Source organism: Astyanax mexicanus, chromosome 12 (genome assembly GCF_023375975.1).
Source record: "Astyanax mexicanus isolate ESR-SI-001 chromosome 12, AstMex3_surface, whole genome shotgun sequence".
NCBI lineage: Eukaryota > Metazoa > Chordata > Actinopteri > Characiformes > Acestrorhamphidae > Astyanax > Astyanax mexicanus.
In genome coordinates this window covers 41,680,989-41,700,897 of record NC_064419.1, presented here as the reverse complement: position 1 = coordinate 41,700,897, position 19,909 = coordinate 41,680,989, and the positions used below count along the sequence as shown (strand labels likewise).

Genomic DNA, 19,909 nt, shown 5'->3' with positions numbered 1-19,909 from the left:
AAAGATTATACAGCTCTGGAAGAAATTAAGAGACCACTTCAGTTTCTGAATCAGTTTCTCTGATTTTGCTATTTATAGCTTTATGTTTGAGTAAAATGAACATTATTGTTTTATTCTATAAATTCCAAATAAAACTATTGTTATTTAGAGCATTTATTTGCAGAAAATGAGAAATGACTGAAATAACAAAAATGATGCAGAGCTTTCAGACCTCAAATAATGCAAAGAAAACAAGTTCATATTCATAAAGTCCAGAAATCAAAATTTGGTGTAATAGTACTGTTTTTTAATCAGTTTCCATGCATTTTGGCATGCTCTCCTCCACCAGTCTTACACACTGCTTTTGGATAACTTTATGCTGCTTTACTCCTGGTGCAGTTCAGCTTGGTTTGATGGCTTGTGATCATCCATCTTCCTCTTGATTATATTCCAGAGGTTTTCAATTTGGTAAAATCAGAAACTGTGTAAGAAATACTAAGATTTAATAAGAAAAAAAAATCTAATAACTTGCTTAATTAATTTAATGATTAGTTGATTTAGTTATTTAAAATATATCTTCAGAACTTGTTTCTGGCTCTTATGGGTTAAAGTCAGCTAAACCTATTGCAGTTTTGTCCATATATAGTATAATAAATCATTTATACAGGCATATACAACACTAATAGTTATACATAAATATTTAAGTCAATTACTTGACATTGTTTTCAGCCATAAAACACAAACACGCTATACATGTAATTTACTCAGTTGCCAATTCAGACTTTCACTCTTTAATACAGACTTTTAATGTTGTCAACACTAAAAATGCCTTTAGGACAAGCATATACTCTGATTTCCAGACATGCAGGATATTTATTCAAGCCTTTATCATATAAACCTGGATGCAGTGGGTATATAGCGCCACCCTGTGGTGGTTGCAGGCTGTAATAGTGTAACAGTCCAACAAACCAGACGAGGTTCTCAAGTGTGTGGGATATTTATTTTATATTTCAACATCTGACATTGTTTAGCAGCATAAGGTAGGACTGAGGTATTTCTATACTCACACACAAACTCATCCATACAATTCATACATACACACACATATACATAAATTTAATGTACAAAATTCTCTCTTTCTCTCACACACACTCGCACAAAAACACACACACATCCTCCTGGGGTGAATTGCAAACGCTTCGACCGTCCTGTGCATAAAGTTTGTGGCAAAACATGGCAGTAGACTTCGAACTCCTGGGGGGTTTTAAGGCAGACTGCCCTCAGTGATGAAGCTTTGGCTGTGAAAAGGAGATTTAAAAGAACAGATACAGAGTTAAGAGATGAGACACAGTTCAGTTTGGCATTTTATTTCTTCAATAAAAGAGAAGATTTGGACTAATTATCGACCGATTAATAATAATAATAATAATAATAATAATAAACAAGACACAAAACTACTGAACTTTTTTAACATTATTTAGCACAGTCGCTTCTTTGCTGTTTTTGCAGTTCACTTGAATTAAAAAAAAAAAAAAAAAACAGAGCAATATCAAAAAACACAACACAAAAACTTAAATAAACTACAAAATTTTAGTGCACTTATAATCAGGGGGCACTCTAACAGCCAGAATGACGGAGCTGGCCACAGCATTGCCTGTGTGAATTGCGTACACATCAAACTCTTGCAATTATATATCGGCCGATGCCGATTATCTAAAAACTTTCAAAAATCGGCCCGATTAATTGCCCAGCCCATATATCGGTCGATCACTATTTTTGGACTAAAGTTAAATGTGCACAATCTTCCCAAGAAAATCAGAGAGAATACAAGTGATGCAAGACTAAAGTAGATAAGGTTTGTAGATAAGTTAATGACAGTGTAAAAACATGATTACATGACAGCAAAATAAACACAGACATAATACAGCATGGGACAGTAATGAATAATTTATCTAAATTTAAATCCTCCAACTCTGGTCAATATGGTGCACATCCCTAATGAGAACAAAGCTCTCTACCACAGTCAGACTGTGAGGATCTCACCTTCTGTGCATCCAGTTTCTTCTCCAGACTGATGGAGACAGGCCTGGCCTTGCTGTCTCTCTTCCAGGAGAAGAGGCTGGAGGGAGCGTGGGTGAAGGGCAGGCTGGTGGGTTTGGGGTGGCGTGACGGAGGCTCGGGGGAACAGGCACCGCTGGTCTTTCGCTTCCTGCTGGGCCCTTTGTGCTCATGGCCGAGAGTTGCCTTTCGGTGCAGCCCTGAGGCTCCTCCACCATCGCTAGAGGAGGATTCTGGGGGAGAGAGTGGAGACGTGTGGGAGGTGATGGGGGCGGGGCTTCGCTTGGACAAGCCCTGCATCTCGGAAACGGAAACGTGCAAAAGGGGGCGTGTCTTGCTGCTTGGCGAGAGGACGCCATTGACTGGTCCATGAGAAGGGGAGAGCGAGGGTCTGCCTGAGGGGGGCTGTCGATCTTTTGGGGTGAAGGAGCTCCTGTTCTGAAACTGTAGGTCTTCTTCCTGCGGGGGAGACTTTCTGCGCTTCCTGACGGGTTCGGGGCCGTCCTGCAGCTGCCCGGCCCTGACCTGCTGGAGCTGTTTGCCGGAGCGGCCTACCGGGGTCCGAGGTCGGCCAGGGCCGGAGGCCTCGGGGGCTTTGGTCGGGGTTTTGGAGGAGGGAGGGGGGTTAGAAGTCCTGGGCTCTGATTGTCCTGAGGTACCGCTGTCCCCCGGGGGGCGTCTGGGGACAGAGAGGGCACTAGTCCTAAGAGAGGAGGCACTGAGGGCGGGTGCTCTGCTGGGTGGGCTGCGTACAGCGCTGTGTGATTGAGGAGCAGGTGTGAAGGCTGATGGAGAGTAATGAGAGCGCAGATCAGACACCTGAGGGATTTTCCTGCAGAGATCAGATACATTCAGTTCAGTAAAACCTTTAAAAGGACAAAGAATTACATGGTCATAAAATACTAGCAATTTACTACATTTTACTACTTTACATTGACATGCCAAGTCACGGGTTAGCAGAATAGGTACAATATACTTGGATGTTCCTCTGCTGATGCGGTGTACAGTACAGGCCAAAACTTTGGACACACCTTCTCTTTTTCAATGAGTTTTCTTTATTTTCATGACTATTTACATTGTAGATTCTCACTGAAGGCATCAAAACTATGAATGAACACATGTGGAGTTTTATGTACTTAACAAAAAATGAGCTGTCCTCCACAGTCAACGGACCTGAACCCAATCCAGATGGTTTGGGGTGAGCTGGAGCACAGAGTGAAGAAGGCAAAGGGGCAACAAGTGCTAATAAACACCTCTGGGAACTCCTTCCTTCCTTCAAGACTGTTGGAAAACCATTTCAGGTGACCACCTCTTGAAGCTCATTAAGAGAATGATGCCAAGTGTGTGCAAAGCAGTAATCAGAGCAAAGGGGGGCTATTTTGAAGAATCTAGAATATAAAACATGTTTTTTGTTAAGTACATAAAACTCCACAAGAAAACGCACTGAAAAAGAGAAGGTGTGTCTAAAGTTTTGGCTTGTACTGTAGATGCTCAACTTAACCATTGAACTAAATGTACATAAATTGCAACTGAATATAAATAATTCTCTATTGAATGTAAACCTACTTTTTGGATTAGTCGATCACCCACGATTATTTTTGTCATGCCCTCCATTTGTTCTTCCTCAATGCATTTTTAACCCACCCTGACAGCTAAACTTTTAAGGCCCTAGAACGATTTTGCAGGATATTTTGATAATTTGACGTGTCCATATTAACCTAAAAAGTACAAAGCAAAGTATATGAGACATTCACACAGATCCTTTGTTATTTTCATGATATTCCAGTATACTTAACTATATACTTAATTAAATATTAAAAGAATTCATATATTATCCTAAATTTTGTAACTATCCAATCTATTGTGGGGATTTTTGGTACCAAATATATTGCCAGGGAATGTAATGCTAATGATTAATAATAAATTACAAAACATGTTTATTATTTGTTTATTTATTAGTAATTACCTTACATTACATTACTATTTTTCTGTGGTGTTGGGACCTCTGTTGGCAAATTTCAGTAACTCGCTCACTGCTTTTTTACACTAAACATGGGATTAAATGCTGAGAATATGTTTAAATGTGTAATGAGATGAAATACAGTGAGTACGCTTGTTATCCTCTCCTTTATCTGGTGTGTTTAGAGAGAAAGCAAACCAAGTGTGTGAATCCATTACCCCTCCCACACGTTTCTCCACTGCATTTTATCTGCACTCAATCACACTTTAACATCCAGAGATGTATAGTAACAAAGTAGAACTACTTTACTACTGTGCTTAAGTACCTAAACAGAAGGCATTACCACAATGATCGTGACTGACGAAATCTACATGCAGACAAGCAGGAATAATCACATCCACCTTTAATGCAGGAGGCTCAACGTGCATAAAACCTGAAGGTCAATGCAGGTCGATACAGGGGTTGAACAATGAAACTGAAACACCTGGTTTTAGACCACAATAATTTATTGTCCTGACGGACAGTTCTGGTGGAAACAGGAGAGTTGAGATGCACATTGAATTCTGCCGTGATTTGATCAGCCGCGGTTTTATGTTTTTTGGATACAATCCGGGTTAACACCCGAACATCCCTTTCAGACAGCTTCCTCTTACAGCGTCCACAGTTAATCCTGTTGGATGTGGTTGGTCCTTCTTGGTGGTATGCTGACATTACCCTGGATACTGTGGCTCTTGATACATCACAAAGACTTGCTGTCTTGGTCACAGATGCGCCAGCAAGACGTGCACCAATAATTTGTCCTCTTTTGAACTCTGGTATGTCACCCATAATTTTGTGTGCATTGCAATATTGTGAGCAAAACTGTGGCTGCTCCAATTTAGCCATGATGAAACCTCCCACACTAAAATGACAGGTGTTTCAGTTTCATTGTCCAAACCCCTGTATATTCTTAAGCTTCTAGGGGATGTGTCAAAAAGAAAAAGTTACAGGACACAACAACAGTTCCTGTCCCGTGACTTTTGGCATGTCCGTGTAGTTTGCTCTGGAACTGTAAGGCTAAGAAAAAAGGGAGGTTAAAACCGCAAACAATTGTCATTACCTAGTGAACTGTACTCATGTGGCTTCTGAAGTGCCTTGGGTAATTAGACTAACTACATTTAAAGTAGGTTTTTTATTAATTAGAATCAACATACTTTTTTTTATTACTGATTCTTATTAACACACTGCTAAGTATAATGACTTAAGTATGACAATCGTCTTTAGCGTGGCAGTCTGAGCCATTCTCTAATACAGACACAGTCTACGACATGAAGCATCACATAACATCCCAAGAATCTGGTGCAGTTGTCTGACTCACTTCCACAGGTGGGCGCTGAGGTGCTGCTCCACCATGGCACTGAGCGCCGAGCGCAGGTGGAAGAGCCTGCGGTCGAACGCCAACACGCTACATCCCAGCACACGCGCGCCAAAAGTGCACAGCTGCAGCACAAAGAGACAGAACACAGGAGGAACAGCAGCATCAGAGAAAGCACAAATCAGAGAAAGTGATGAATTAATTAATAAACTCTACTATTGCATCTGTTTGAATGGCTGAAAATGATGATATAATGCTGTCAGCACAGAATCATTCACTGATAATTCACTATCAAATACTACTTTTTCAGGATTAATCAACACAGAACACCGAAATCGCTTCAGGAGAAAAGCTCACCCCCAGAGGTCTGGGATGGCAGGTGCTGGTGGGTAGATCTGTGGCTTCCTCCTGGTTTTCACCATCGCTTTCTTCACTGGAGAGAGAGGCTGAGTGAGCTGGGGGGCACTGGGGTGGCTCCTCCCCCTCTACACCACTCTCTGATGAAGTCCTGGACCTGCCACACAGATTTATGCTGCAATAATTAGGGGGCAATGTTAACCATCGCTGATATCCTTCATCATGTAGTAAAGTTAATGTGTTATTTAACCCTTAGAACCCTACGGACGGATTTCCCGTCCAAAATCGCACCCTGTGTTCTCAGCTTAATTACTCAGGAATCCCGTCACACATAAACATAATTCATATATGGTTAGAAAGGGCAGAATTTACTCTTTCTAAAAATAGTTATGACATCCCAGTGCAGTAAAGCATCTACAAGAAACCCATTAAGAAAATCACCTAAAAAAAGTTAAGAGTGAGATCTCCTTCCCCAACCAATATTATTTACCTTTAGTGCTTTAAACATATTTATATGATGTTTTAAAACTAAATAATATCAGTAAATATCAGACTCAAAAGTGTCCACCGAAAAAGTGTGAAACTACCTGCTTTACTCAAACTAAAGCTAGGTATGGTGTGCGCACTACTTTATATAGTTTTTATTTTACGTTTTTACTAAGTAGTTATTTTTGCACTAAACATTTTTATTTATTTAGACTAAAAGGTTTTTTGTGAGAATATTTTTCTTTGTGTGTCCTGATCAAAACGAGAGACAATGCTCTGTCCAGCTATACACAGTCTATGCTTCAAACAATACAAATGCATGAAATTTTGTACCAACAGAACCTGAAATCGTATATTCCCATAAATTACAGCATGGTGGGCAAACCATGGTGAGTTCATAACCAATTTCCATGATTGTTTTATGACTTTTCCAGGCCTTAAAAGGTGAATTGTCATGACCATATGGTTTTTAAAGCATCAGTGCAGACATGGACAATAAAAACCAAAAATAAACTAAAACTATAATATTTTTTTTATAGTAGGCCTAAAATGAATCAAAAAATGTTGACACACAATCTTTAATACTAAAATGTGTGTCAGATCCTGAGAGCTCCAGTGTGTAGGGCTAAATTACTGAATTAACTCTGATCTGATGTATTTTGTATTTTGTATTTAGCTCAAAATAGAGTTTCTTCGTCGATAAACGGAAACACAAAGATTTGTAGACCAAATTTGTATGACTTTTACAAAACTTTCTGGGTATTTACCGCATACCTGAGAGAAACATAGGTGGCCGCCTGGCGTCGGCTGCACGGCTGAGGCAGTGGGTCTGCTGCGGGAGTCTGAGGACAGGAAAAACTGTCCTCTGGCACGTCTTTAATCACAGGAGGAGCTCGCTCCCGAGATTTCGAGCTCATCTTCAGTTCCAGAACTAGCTGATCAAAGTTCTTACTCCTCCCCGCCACCTGCCTGCGCTGGTGAATAGAGTGAATCTGAAGAACACACACAGACAAAGAGGAGATATTACTGTTTTAAACAGTTTAATTATTTCAGATGGATAACCAAATATTCTGGAAGATTTCTTTAAAAATTTAATTTCACATCCTGATTTAGTAAACTGCATTGGGTTACACTGTTCTGCTCCTTTAACTGTGCTGTTTGTAAGACTCTGCTCTGTTGAGTGTTATCACAAAGACATTACCATGCATATCAGCTACAATATTATGATATTTTGCATATCTGCCCTACATTAATGTGAATATTTCTCTGTTGAGTGTGCAGTTTGAACTTACATTACATGTAAGCAGCCTGGTGCAGACTTTTTTCCTTTCAGGATCAAGGACACCACAGTGCTTATCCAAGTCACATTCTTTCTCTGGAGAAAACAGAGATAAATTAAGTTATTTAACATGAAAATGCATTTTGCAAATTTGCAAATATCTGCATGTATGGAAATTAAATTTAAGACTTCTCAGTACCACAAAGACAAAATTAAGACCACTTTTGCTATAACAAAAAAAAATAAGTTTTAGGACTTTACAATACGCGTGCGATTCCTTTATATATTTAATTATATAGATCTATATACAGACTGAACTCTTAGTTCACTCTGCCGTTAAGTCAGTCAAGACTTTTAGGAGCTGGATTTAAAACATTTTAGGATAGATTATCACCTTAAATAAAATAAATATTATGTATTTACTGTCTATAGCAATTGTAAGACATTTTAGGATAAATTACCACCATAAAAAACAATATTTTATGTAGTTACTGTCTGTAGCAATTTTAAGACCTTTAGGAGCTGGATTTAAGACATTTTAGAATAAATTATCAACTTAAAAACAACAACATTGTATGTAGTTACTGTCTGTAGCAATTCCAAGACCTTTAGAAGTTGAGTTTAAGACATTTTAGGATAAATTATCACCTTAAAAAAACTAAATTTTATGTATTTACTGTCTGTAGCAATTTTTAACACATTTAGTAGCTGCATTTAAGGCATTTTAGGATAATTTACCACCTTTAAAAAAATAATAATAATTATTATGTATTAACAGTCTGTAGCAATTTTAAGACTTTTATGAGATGGATTTAAGACATTTTAGGATAAATTAACACCTTAAACTGTCTTTTTGGTAAGGCCGTTTAAGGATCTGCATATACAATTCCACAGTGTTTAGCCATTTCATCCTGAATTAAAAGTAAAATAAAACTACGAATCGTACTGGGGACTTTTTTGTAAGTTCTGCTGTATGTTCTGGGTCCAGGCAAGGGCTTCTGTACGTCTGTGCCTTTCTGCAGTGGCTTTTCTGAAGGAGGGGGCATTTTGGGTGGAGTTTTTGGTTGAGTTTTTGGTGGCGTTTTTGGCGGCGTGGACCCTGAATGCCATGGTGGGTCTCGAGGTGTCTGTGTGGAGGAATATGGAGGTGATGGAGGGCTCTCATGGTGGAACTTCTCTGGCTGAAAAACACTAAATACAAAAAACATATATCCATTATTAATGGATAACTGTAGATTACACTGTGTTTTTAATTTATTCTTTTTGCTGTTTTATCATGAAGTTAACAATTGAAATTCACCTGGTTCCCTCCTTCTGGGCTTTGGGAGGTTTGTGGATGGGGGAATGCAGGGGTGGGACGCGAGGAGGTCCAGCACCCTGCTGCTTTCCTTCCCTGCTTTCTCGGAGAGCGCTGTGCTGGGAGGGTGTTCTCCCCTGTGGTGGTGATGAGAGGGAAGAGTGGGGGCCACAGAGCTTGCTGAGAGGACTGTGCCGCCGCTCACAGTGCTTCTCAAAAGCTTGTGGCTTCACCACCTGCCCACAGTGGCTGCACACCACCAGGTAGAACTCATCCTGTGAAGGGCAGTGTCCGTATATGCACATGTCTGCAAATGAGAAATGCAATTTTAACATTAGGCACCAACTGCAGTATCAGCCATAAATTCTGCTCATTTAAAGGTCTAATTTCATCATTTTTAAATTCCTTTTAAACAGTCTAGTTGTGGTCTCTGGTAGTGCTGGGTGGTATACCGTTGGGCAGTTCTGAACCGCTATGCATTTTTCACATACTGATTTTAATACTGTAAGGTCTCTAATGGCTTAAACTATTTATTAAAATAGTTTAAAAAATGAAGCAGTCTTTTTGGTGTATTTTTTTAAGGTCTGTTGTTTACATTCTTTAGCTGTTTTTCTGCCAATAAAGTTTGATTACCTCATATATTGTGTAATTTTTCGGAACAAATTAAACCCAACAACAATCAAAGCCTTAACTTAAGCCTTAGTGTTTTATATTATATGTACTCCTAACAGTACAGTAAGTCACAAACCTATATAAAAGCCCAGTCACGCTTTTATTTATATATACAGTGCCCTCCATAATTATTGGCACCCCTGGTTAAGATGTGTTCTTTAGCTTCTCATAAATTGAGTTTTGTTCAAAATAATATAGGACCACGATGGGGAAAAAAAAGTAAAGTCCAACCTTTAACTCAAGTGAATTTATTCAGTAGGAAAAAAATCCCACATTAAGAAATAATTATTTAACATCAAATCATGTGTGCCACAATTATTAGCACCCCTGATGTTAATACTTTGTACAACCCCCTTTTGCCAACAAAACAGCACCTAATCTTCTCCTGTAATGTTTCACAAGATGGGAGAATACAGAAAGAGGGATCTTTGACCATTCCTCTTTGCACATTCTCTCTAAATCATCCAACGACCTGGGTCCTCTCCTCTGCACTCTCCTCTTCAGCTCACCCCACAGGTTTTCAATGGGGTTGAGGTCTGGGGACTGAGATGGCCATGGGAGGAGCTTGATTCTGTGTGCGGTGAACCATTTCTGTGTAGATTTGGCCACATGTTTAGGGTCATTATCTTGCTGAAAGACCCAGTGACGACCCATCTTCAGCTTTCGGGCAGAAGCCACCAGATTTTGTTTTAAAATGTCCTGGTATTTAAGAGCATTCATGATGCCATGCACCCTAACAAGGTTCCCAGGGCCTTTAGAAGAGAAACAGGCCCACAGCATCACTGATCCCCCGCCGTATTTCACAGTGGGAATGAGGTGCTTTTCTGCATACTCAGCTCTTGTGTTACGCCAGACCCACTTAGAGCATTTGTTGCCAAAAAGCTCTATCTTTGTTTCATCTGACCAAAGCACACGGTCCCAGTTGAAGTCCCAGTACCGCTTAGCAAACTCCAAACGTTTGCGTTTATGATTGTGAGTGAGAAATGGTTTCTTCCGTGCATGCCTCCCAAACAGCTTGTTGGCATGTAGATAGCGCCTGATTAGGGCTGGGCGATATGGAAAAAAATCTTATCACGATATAGTTTTTCATATCAGTCGATATCGATATATATCACGATATATCACACTTAAAGATTTCAAGTGAGAGAATAAGGGAGTGAAGATATCAACAATTTTAGTTTCAATTTTATTTAGTCCGTTTATTTTTGTCAGTTAACAAATGAACATTATACAACTGTATAAATAAATAAATAAAAATATAACTCAAATCCTGTATATTGAAAATGGGAACCAAAGATAAAGTAAACAGAACTAAATTCTTTGTCAGTTCCAAATAAATAAAATCTCTCATACAAAAAGTAAATTCTTTTTAAAAGAAAAACAGACCTGGTCAGTTCCATAAAATATTAAAACAAAAATGTCAAGCAACTTTCCAATGTAAACAAAAGATAACATAAAATTCACTCAATTGTGCTCAGCTTATGCTCAAACGCAAAATAAAGAAAGGCACAATAACTATTAGTGCAATACTGTCTCTTAAGTTGCAAGTTTACAAGTTGCGGGCCAGGAAGACAAGCCTGTCCACTGCCTCAGGTTTTAAAGCTGCCCTGTGGCAGGTCACAATATTTCCGCCTGTGCTAAAAACTCTCTCAGAGGGGGTGCTGGTGGCAGGGATGCACAAATAGCGCTTTGCCAGGCAGCTTACTCTTGGGAAGCTTGTCTCATGGATCTTCCACCACTGCAAGGGGTCCATTTCACTGTCTGCATATGGTGCCAGCAGGTAATTGTCAAGCTCCTTTTCCATGGTTTCTTTGTCACCAAGTCCTGTACTGGTGGGGTAAGATCTCTTAAAGAAACTGCCCAGTGACCTTTTCTGTTTCTTCTGGGAAGGGAGCAATGCAGCAGCTCCTTCCTCTTCTTCCTCTGTTCTGTGTGAAGTGGAGGGGTCTTGGTTTTTCTCCAGCATCTCAGACACTGCTCTCATTTTGATGGTTTTGAGTTTTTCTGGCTTGATATATTGTACCTTGAAGCGTGGATCCACCAGTGTTGCCACATCAAGCAGGTCATCTGTTTTCTGATCAGCATACTTTTCATCTAGGTATACCATGACAGTCTTTCTCATGTCCTTTGTGAGCTGAGTTTTACAGTCTGATGGCTGCAGAATCTGTGTTCTGAAGAGATGCAGCATCGGCTTGAGGTAGGACACACTCACATAAGATTCTCCAGAAAGTGAGTCAGTGAATTCCACTAATGGATTCAAGGCCTCATGCATGGACTCCACCACATCCATGTCCTGCCAGGTGGGAACCAAGTGCCTGGTCTTCTTATCTGCACTGAGTACCTGAGAGATGGCCTTGTGCTGCTCCAACACCCGTCCAATCATTTTTTGACGTGAACCCCACCTAGTGGGTGACTCTGTCATCAGCTTGTGTTGGGGAAGGTGATGCTGCTGCTGGGCAGTAGCCATCTCTCTCTTCTTCTTCCAGGAGTAAGTGAAAGCAGCCACCACTTTTTTACACACCCCCACAGCTCGCTCCACCCTCTTGTCTTTTCCTGCTTTCTCTGAGAACAAAATGTAAATATATAAGTTACATCTAATTAATTACTTAAAAAAAATATTTAATTAAAATGTCTATAAGCTAAAAAAAAAAGTTACTGCTAACCAAAAATAACTACTTAACTATTAAAGTTAAGGTTTAGTTAACTACTAAGCCTAAAATAAATAATACAAAATCCATTCATTAAAATAAAACAATCAGTTTAGCTTCTGAATAAAAGACTGACCATTTTTGTAATCAATTTTAACTTTAAAGTAACCAACTGTGTATCACTATTTTCCAGTTTCATTATTAATTTACTCTTACACTTAATGCTTAAAGTTAGTGAGATTTCAAGCTCATTCTTGCAGTTTGTCTGAGTTGGATATGCAATTTAAGTCGCAACAAATATAAAATTCTTCTCATCAACTTACCAACAGCAGAGTGAAGTACATGCCCGAAGCACTGCAGCCGTGTCCAGTTGTTAATTGATGTTGCCTTTACTATATTTGTTCCACTGTCTGTTGTGATGCAGACTTGTTTGGCTTCACTTAGTCCCCAGGATGCAAGTGCTTCTGCCAGTCCTAAAGCCATTATTTCGCCTGTATGGTCTTCAGGAAAGTAGGCGGTTTGAAGACATTTGCTTTTCAAATTCCAGTCATTGTCAATGAAGTGGGCAGTGAGGCTCATATAAGGTTCGGAAGTGCGACTTGACCACAAATCTGACGTGGTCGCGAAGTAGGACACACTTTGCAGTTCGTTTTCAACTTTCTCTCTGCACTCCGTGTATAGCTGGGGAAGTGCCGTGTGAGAGAAATGTTTACGGCCAGGTAGTTGGTAACGGGGGTCAAGTACTTTTATCAGCCGCTTAAATCCGTCATTTTCAACCGTGTTTATTGGCATCATATCTTTTCCAATAAAATAGGTTATCGCATTTGTTATATCACCGTGTCTCTTCGTTTTTTTGTTGTATGGCATCGCGGCGGAGAAAGCAGACACTACGGTCTGCTGTTGCATGGGCATCACACTGGTTGTTGTTTTAGATGGACCACCGGTGCTTGCTTTGATCTGGGACTGTAAATGCTTGCATTCCGTGTGCTCTAAAGTATGGCACTGCTTCAGATGGTAAAAAAGATTGGTAGTATTACCTGTCTTTGTGGGAACATGCTTGCGACACAGTCTGCAGTGAACGCTGCTTTGCCTCTTGTCCGACTTTAAGTATCCAAAATACCTCCACACAACCGAATTCGTCGGACCATTTTTTTCAACGATTTCCTCATCATTTGAGCCTTGGGCTGTGTTGGTTGGGGGGTCTACCTGGGTAATGCTGTCGCTTGAGGTTTTTTTAACGTTTTCCGTCTCCATTTTATTTCCTTTTTGTTACTCTAGCTCTTAGCTAGCTAGCGTTAGCTAATTAGCATAGCAGCGTGCAGCTCTGCAGAAGCCCAAACATTAGCGTGTGACCTACTCGCCCCGGGTGGGGAAAGCTGTGGGCGTCAACCAAACCCGACGTAGCTCTATTCCAGCCACATGATTGGTTCAGCGTGGCGCTACTCTTAATCTCATTGGCTGTTTCCGTTGTCTGTCAGAAACATTCCTGGAACAAGTTATATCGAAGATTTATCGACTATGTCTTATTGTTCTATCGAGAAAAAGTTATTTCGCGATAATTATCGTTATCGTTTTATCGCACAGCACTACGCCTGATGGTTGTTTTGGAGACTTTGTGACCCCAAGAAGCTACCATTTGTTGCAATTCTGTAACAGTGAGCTTTGGAGAACTTTTTATTTCTCTTATCATCCTCCTCACTGTGCGTGGTGGCAAAATAAACTTGCGTCCTCGTCCAGGCTTGTTTACCACTGTTCCAGTTGTTTTAAACTTCTTAATAATTCCTCTGACAGTAGATATGGACAGGTGTAGGCGAGTAGCGATTTTCTTGTAGCCATTGCCTGACTTGTGAAGGTCAACACACATCTGCCTCACTTGAATGGTATGTTCCTTTGTCTTTCCCATGTTGAAGATAAATGGCCTCTGTGTCACGTCATATTTATACCCCAGGGAAACAGGAAGTTGTGAATTACTAATTAAATGTTCCTACATACTCTGATCAACTTCGTAAACTACTGTAGAAGTGACAGAAATACTTTTATTAAATTTATTTCCTAAGAATTGTTAGGGGTGCCAATAATTGTGGAACAGGTGATTTTATGAAGAATAATTATTTCTTAGTCAGGGATTTTATTTCCCCCTTAAAATTTACTTGAGTTAAAGGTTGGACTTTACTTTTTTTTCCCATCGTGGTCCTATATTATTTTGAACAAAACTCAATTTATGAGAAGCTAAAGAACACATCTTAACCAGGGGTGCCAATAATTATGGAGGGCACTGTATAACAAATATATATATATATATATATATATATATATATATATATATATATATATATATATTTATATATATATATATATATATATATATATATATATATATATAATAAAAATAGTGATATACCGTGAAACCGTCAGAATCTTGAAAAACACAGTGATATGCTCAGGTATTTCTATTTAGCCCTGCTTTAGTTCACTGGATTAGTGGTCTCTGAAGAAAGACAGGTTTGGGCTCTTGCTCATGAATATTCATACATGCCAACATATCGCCTCTGATTGGCTAATAAAATATTTTCAGATACAGCCTTAGTTATAAAGATATAGCACTGAGTCATAGGTAAAGTTAACCTTTAAACCTATCCCCGCGGCAGGGCGTTGCGTTTAACCCTCTTCCCACAGCAGCGCAAATAAGCCCACCACCCTCCCCACGGCATTAATAACATGTCTTTCAGCTAAACTAACGCTAGAAGAAGCCCCAGAAGAAGCCCCAGAATCCGCTCTATATCATAAAATCTGACCTGAACGGTGCCTGCTTTGACCGGTGTTCTGTTGAGTTGTGCTGCCCTGTCAAACCGTGCTTCCCTAGTGTAAACCTAGAGTTACTTACACGAGATAGCTAATGCTAACTAGCTATGAAAAAAGAGCTGTAAACAGAGCTATAGCTCCTAATGCTGTAGCCAGGGTTCAGCTCTGCCTGTGGGTGGTCCAGAGCAGCGGTGGGCGAGGCCATAAACTCACTGGTTGATGTAGACACCATAACGTCTCCCTGACCAACTCGTATTTCTGAGGATTTCATTTTACTAGCTACTGCAGACAAGAAAAGCTGATAAACAGTTTCATATGCAGCATCATATACAACTCAGAGACCTACTGTATTTCACAAAGAACAAGACAAAATGGATTTTAACAGAATGAGACCTTTTAAATCACTAAAGTACATTTAAAGGTACTTGGGCACAGAGAAAGTCACTCACCCTCTTTTCGAAGAGTCATGGTTTCCATTCTTTTTTTCACATTCTTGCTGCACTCTTCACCAGAGGTCCCTGAAAAGAGCAATCAGTGAACAGCAGGGGTGTTACGATTTCGATATTTCCGAAAATCGGAATTTGTCAGACGCCACGGACAATGTGACTGCTCAATAAGCAGCCCTTTCTCCAGAGAACAGTTGTTTTGTCTAGCCTAAAATATGTTAATAGTTTTTGGTACCTTAAGGAGCATCTTTCTCTCAGATAAAGTTAATAATATATCTTTGTTAAAGAAAAAATCCACTAGATGGCATTACAAATATATCTTAATTAAATTATTTAAATTTGACCATTAGTGCCTAATGTGGTGTATTACAGATCACTTTGTATCACTTATATCAAGCCCACCTTTTGAAATAGGATATTGTAAATTTGATCAATCAAACCAATGACTGACCATAGACTAATCTAAAACTGGCATAGGCCTCTCTGCTGTAAAAAAAAAAAAAAAAAAAAAAAAAAAGAGGAAAAAAAATAAGAAAATCGGTTCGAATCGTGACCCTAAAATCGGGAATAAAATTGAATCAAGGATTTAAAGAATCGGAACACCCCTAGTGAACAGTTTTACAGAAAAGATACAGCAATAATGATAAGTCTGCTGAGGTTTGTTTCTTAAAAATAAGCTATTTTGTTCTAAAAAAACAGCATGGCCAGGATGTTTAAGATAATTTACAAATTGACAAAATACACAAGAATATTTTTCAAATATTAGAAGAAAGACAAATGTTTACAGATTTTTAGTTTCTACTGAATGTTTAAAAATCTTATACATCATGGAAATCCAGTAGTATTTTCATCACAGAAACCGCTATGTAATGTTGTTACTACCCTGCAAAGGGATTTCAGGTTTACATGAGGCTAAGAGATTGGGTGCAAACATAAAAAAAATGTTTTACACAACCTGAAAAAACTAACAAAGAAAACTGGTTAACTATTTAAGATCTACCAGCATAGAGTATCCTTTTGTCAGGATGCCCAGCTTTACAACTACCTTGACCTTGAAAAAAAGAGAAACAAAAAAAATTAGACCATCTAAAAATCAGGTACCAGCAAAAGCTGGTCCAGAGCTGGATTTCTCAGCAGGTTTGCCATACGAAATTAAATCAATATTATTTGCAAACATTGCAGTTCATCTGTAAGGTTTTCATTCCAGCCAAACAGAAGTAAACATCAGCAAAAATCTTTTTTTTGAAGACCAGTTGAAGCTGGTTAAGCTGCTGGTTGTTTAGTATGAAAACCTGTAGCCACACTGGCTCTTTGTCTACTGCTGCTTCTACATCTGTGTGGACTGGATGTAGCTAACTTGACCCACATAAACCTTGGTTCCTGCTTGGTAACAGAGGCAGTGCAGGTCGTTTGGTGGATCAGTGTTTTCTCTCCCCTCAGAACAAGTGGCCTAGTTATGCTGATACATAATCTCTCCAACAATACTTGTGTGTAATGTGGATTTATTCGAGGTAGCGAGCCGTAAAGATGTTGATGCAAAAGAAGGGAAGGGGGGTCAGACTGGACATCAGTTCAGTGGTCAGCTATGATGAGACAAACAGCATCCAAGTCCATGTGCCTTTAGCAAAAATGTTAATTTCTGTAAGATTGTTAAACTAGCAACCACAACCAACCTGTACCAACCCTGCTAAAATATCAAGCTCAAGGCCAGCTTTTGATGGCCTAAGAACAGCTTTTGATGGTTCAAGGACAGTTATTGAAGGTCCAAGGACAGCAATTGATGGTCCAAGGACAGCTATTGATGGTCCAAGGACAGCTATTGATGGTCCAAGGACAGTTTCTGATGGCCCAAGGCCAGTTTTTTGATGGTCCAAGGCCAGTTTTTAATGGTCTAAGAACAGCTTGTGATGGTCTAAGAACAGCTTTTGATGGTCCAAGGCCAGCTTTTGATGGTCCAAGGCCAGCTTTTGATGGTCTAAGGCCAACTTCTGATGGTCTAAGAACAGCTATTGATGGTTCAAGGCTAGCATGGCCCTTTTGACACCTCAGGTCAATAAGCTTATTCTTGCGGCCATGCTGGTGCACCAGCTAATGTTGATGTGATGTTGATGATGATGTGGATGGTTAGTTAGCTGAGTGATGTATGGGATGATGTTTGGGATTATGATGATTGGTTAGCAGGGTGATGTTTGGGATGATGATGGTGATGTTGATGGTTGGTTAGCAGGGTAATGTTTGGGATGGTGATGGTTAGTTAGCAGGGTGATGCTTGGGATGATGATGGTGATGAGGATGGTTAGTTAGCAGGAAGATGTTTGGGATGATGATGGTGATGATGATGGTTAGTTAGCAGGGTAATGTTTGGGATGATGATGGTTGGTTAGCAGTGTGATGTTTGGGATGATGATGGTTAGTTAGCAGGGTGATGTTTGGGATGATTGTGATGTTGGTGGTTGGTTAGCAGGGTGATGTTTGGGATGATGATAGTGATGATGATGGTTAGTTAGCAGGGTGATGTTTGGGATGATGATTGTGATGTTGGTGGTTGGTTAGCAGGGTGATGTTTGGGATGATGATGGTGATGATAATGATGATTAGTTAGCAGGGTGATGTTGATAGTTGGTTAGCTGGGTAATGTTTGGGATGATGGTTAGTAGCAGGGTGATGTTTGGGATGATGATGGTTAGTTAGCAGGGTAATGCTTGGGATGATGATGGTTAGTAGCAGGGTGATGTTTGGGATGATGATGATGATGGTGATGTTGATGGTTGGTTAGCAGGATAATGTTTGGGATAATATTGGTTAGTTAGCAGGGTGATGTTTGGGATGGTGATGATGATGTTTAGTTAGCAGGGTGATGTTTGGGATGGTGATGATGATGTTTAGTTAGCAGGGTGATGTTGATGGTTGGTTAGCAGGGTGATGTTTAGGATGATGATGGTTAGTTAGCAGGGTGATGTTTGGGATGATGATGGTTAGTTAGCAGGGTGATGTTTGGGATGATGGTTAGTTAGCAGGGTGATGTTTGGGATGGTGATGATGATGTTTAGTTAGCAGGGTGATGTTGATGGTTGGTTAGCAGGGTGATGTTTGGGATGATGATGGTTAGTTAGCAGGGTGATGTTTGGGATGATGATGGTTAGTTAGCAGGGTGATGTTTGGGATGATGATGGTTAGTTAGCAGGGTGATGTTTGGGATGATGATGTTTAGTTAGCAGGGTGATGTTTGGGATGGTGATGATGATGTTTAGTTAGCAGGGTGATGTTTGGGATGATGATGGTTAGTTAGCAGGGTGATGTTTGGGATGATGATGTTTAGTTAGCAGGGTGATGTTTGGGATGATGATGTTTAGTTAGCAGGGTGATGTTTGGGATGGTGATGATGATGTTTAGTTAGCAGGGTGATGTTGATGGTTGGTTAGCAGGGTGATGTTTGGGATGATGATGGTTAGTTAGCAGGGTGATGTTTTGGATGATGATGTTTAGTTAGCAGGGTGATGTTGATGGTTGGTTAGCAGGGTGATGTTTGGGATGATGATGGTTAGTTAGCAGGGTGATGTTTTGGATGATGATGTTTAGTTAGCAGGGTGATGTTGATGGTTGGTTAGCAGGGTGATGTTTGGGATGATGATTGTTAGTTAGCAGGGTGATGTTTTGGATGTTGATGGTTGGTTAGCAGGGTGATGTTTGGGATGATGATGGTTAGTTAGCAGGGTGATGTTTGGTATGGTAGGTTAGGTTGTTAGCTTGTTTAGCTAACCCTAGCTTGTCATATACCTTTTCAGACACATAATAAATATAAACATGCCTATAAACAGTGTGACAGCTTCCCCGGATGTTTAAGTTCTTATATTTACACACACACTAACCCTGCGTGCTGCAGTTTAACCCGGGTTAAGTGAGTTAGTTAGGTTAGCTATCCCGGGTTAGCAGGGTGAGCTAACTGAGCGCTAGGAACTGGAGGTTTGCCGGAACCCGGGCGGCGCTAGGACCCGGCGGGTCTTTTGTTTGGCTGCGGGTGAATGGGGGTGCTGTCCCGCTGTTTAAAGCGCGAGGACCGGCGGGGCCGCGCGCGCGACCCGCTCGGTCCGGGGGATCGGGATCGGGGGGAAGCGGCACTCACCCTCCGCCGTGGACGCGTCCGCCTTATCGAGCCAGCAGCTCCAGCTCTGCCCCGCGCACTCATCCAGCACACACACCCGCCGATCTAGGGCAGCCATTACCGTCCAGCGCGCGCGCACCCCGCCACCATCCCTACAGCAGCGCGGCTGCGACGTCACTGCGCGCGTTCACGATGCCTGGATTTCATTTGCGGCGCTCCCCGCTGCCGCACCGCAGATACAGCAGCAGCCCGGCCCCAACACCCAGATACACCCAGCTACCGGAGTCCGGGGGGAGGGGTGGTGTTAGGGATGGCTGATGAGTGGCACTCTGCCCCTCAAAGCTTCTAAAAGCATCACTTGAAAAAGTGCCACAAAAAGTGGTCAAGTTTCCATTAGGGTTCCACTCTCCTGTATTACTATTAGACATCACCAGGTTCTAAAAGCACCATTTAATAAAGTGCCATCTAA

General features: G+C 40.5%; 1 protein-coding gene and 1 long non-coding RNA gene across 2 annotated transcripts in view; both read right to left on the bottom strand.

Annotated features, from left to right (window-relative positions):
* The window catches only part of LOC125806120 (uncharacterized), a 288,259-nt gene that overhangs the window by 131,771 nt on the left and 136,579 nt on the right, over positions 1 to 19,909 (bottom strand). The gene's annotated exons all lie outside the window — the stretch shown is intronic.
* Positions 739 to 19,692, bottom strand: atxn7l2b (ataxin 7-like 2b). Its single transcript, XM_022685676.2, has 10 exons — positions 19,462 to 19,692; positions 15,342 to 15,410; positions 8,774 to 9,077; positions 8,420 to 8,664; positions 7,487 to 7,569; positions 6,969 to 7,186; positions 5,709 to 5,865; positions 5,355 to 5,476; positions 2,023 to 2,869; positions 739 to 1,277 (listed from the first exon to the last, which is right to left on the bottom strand). Exons 1-10 carry the CDS (start codon positions 19,556 to 19,558, stop codon positions 1,260 to 1,262), a joined length of 2,160 nt encoding a protein of 719 aa, XP_022541397.2. The 5' UTR covers positions 19,559 to 19,692; the 3' UTR covers positions 739 to 1,259.

Coding starts and splice junctions, on each gene's coding strand:
- atxn7l2b (XM_022685676.2), bottom strand. CDS start 19,558: ATGGCTGCCCTAGATCGGCGGGTGTGTGTGCTGGATGAGTGCGCGGGG. Junction 8,665..8,773: donor GCCCAGAAGGAGGGAACCAG/GTGAATTTCAAT, acceptor TTTTGTATTTAG/TGTTTTTCAGCCAGAGAAGT. Junction 5,477..5,708: donor GCCATCCCAGACCTCTGGGG/GTGAGCTTTTCT, acceptor TTTGTGCTGCAG/CTGTGCACTTTTGGCGCGCG.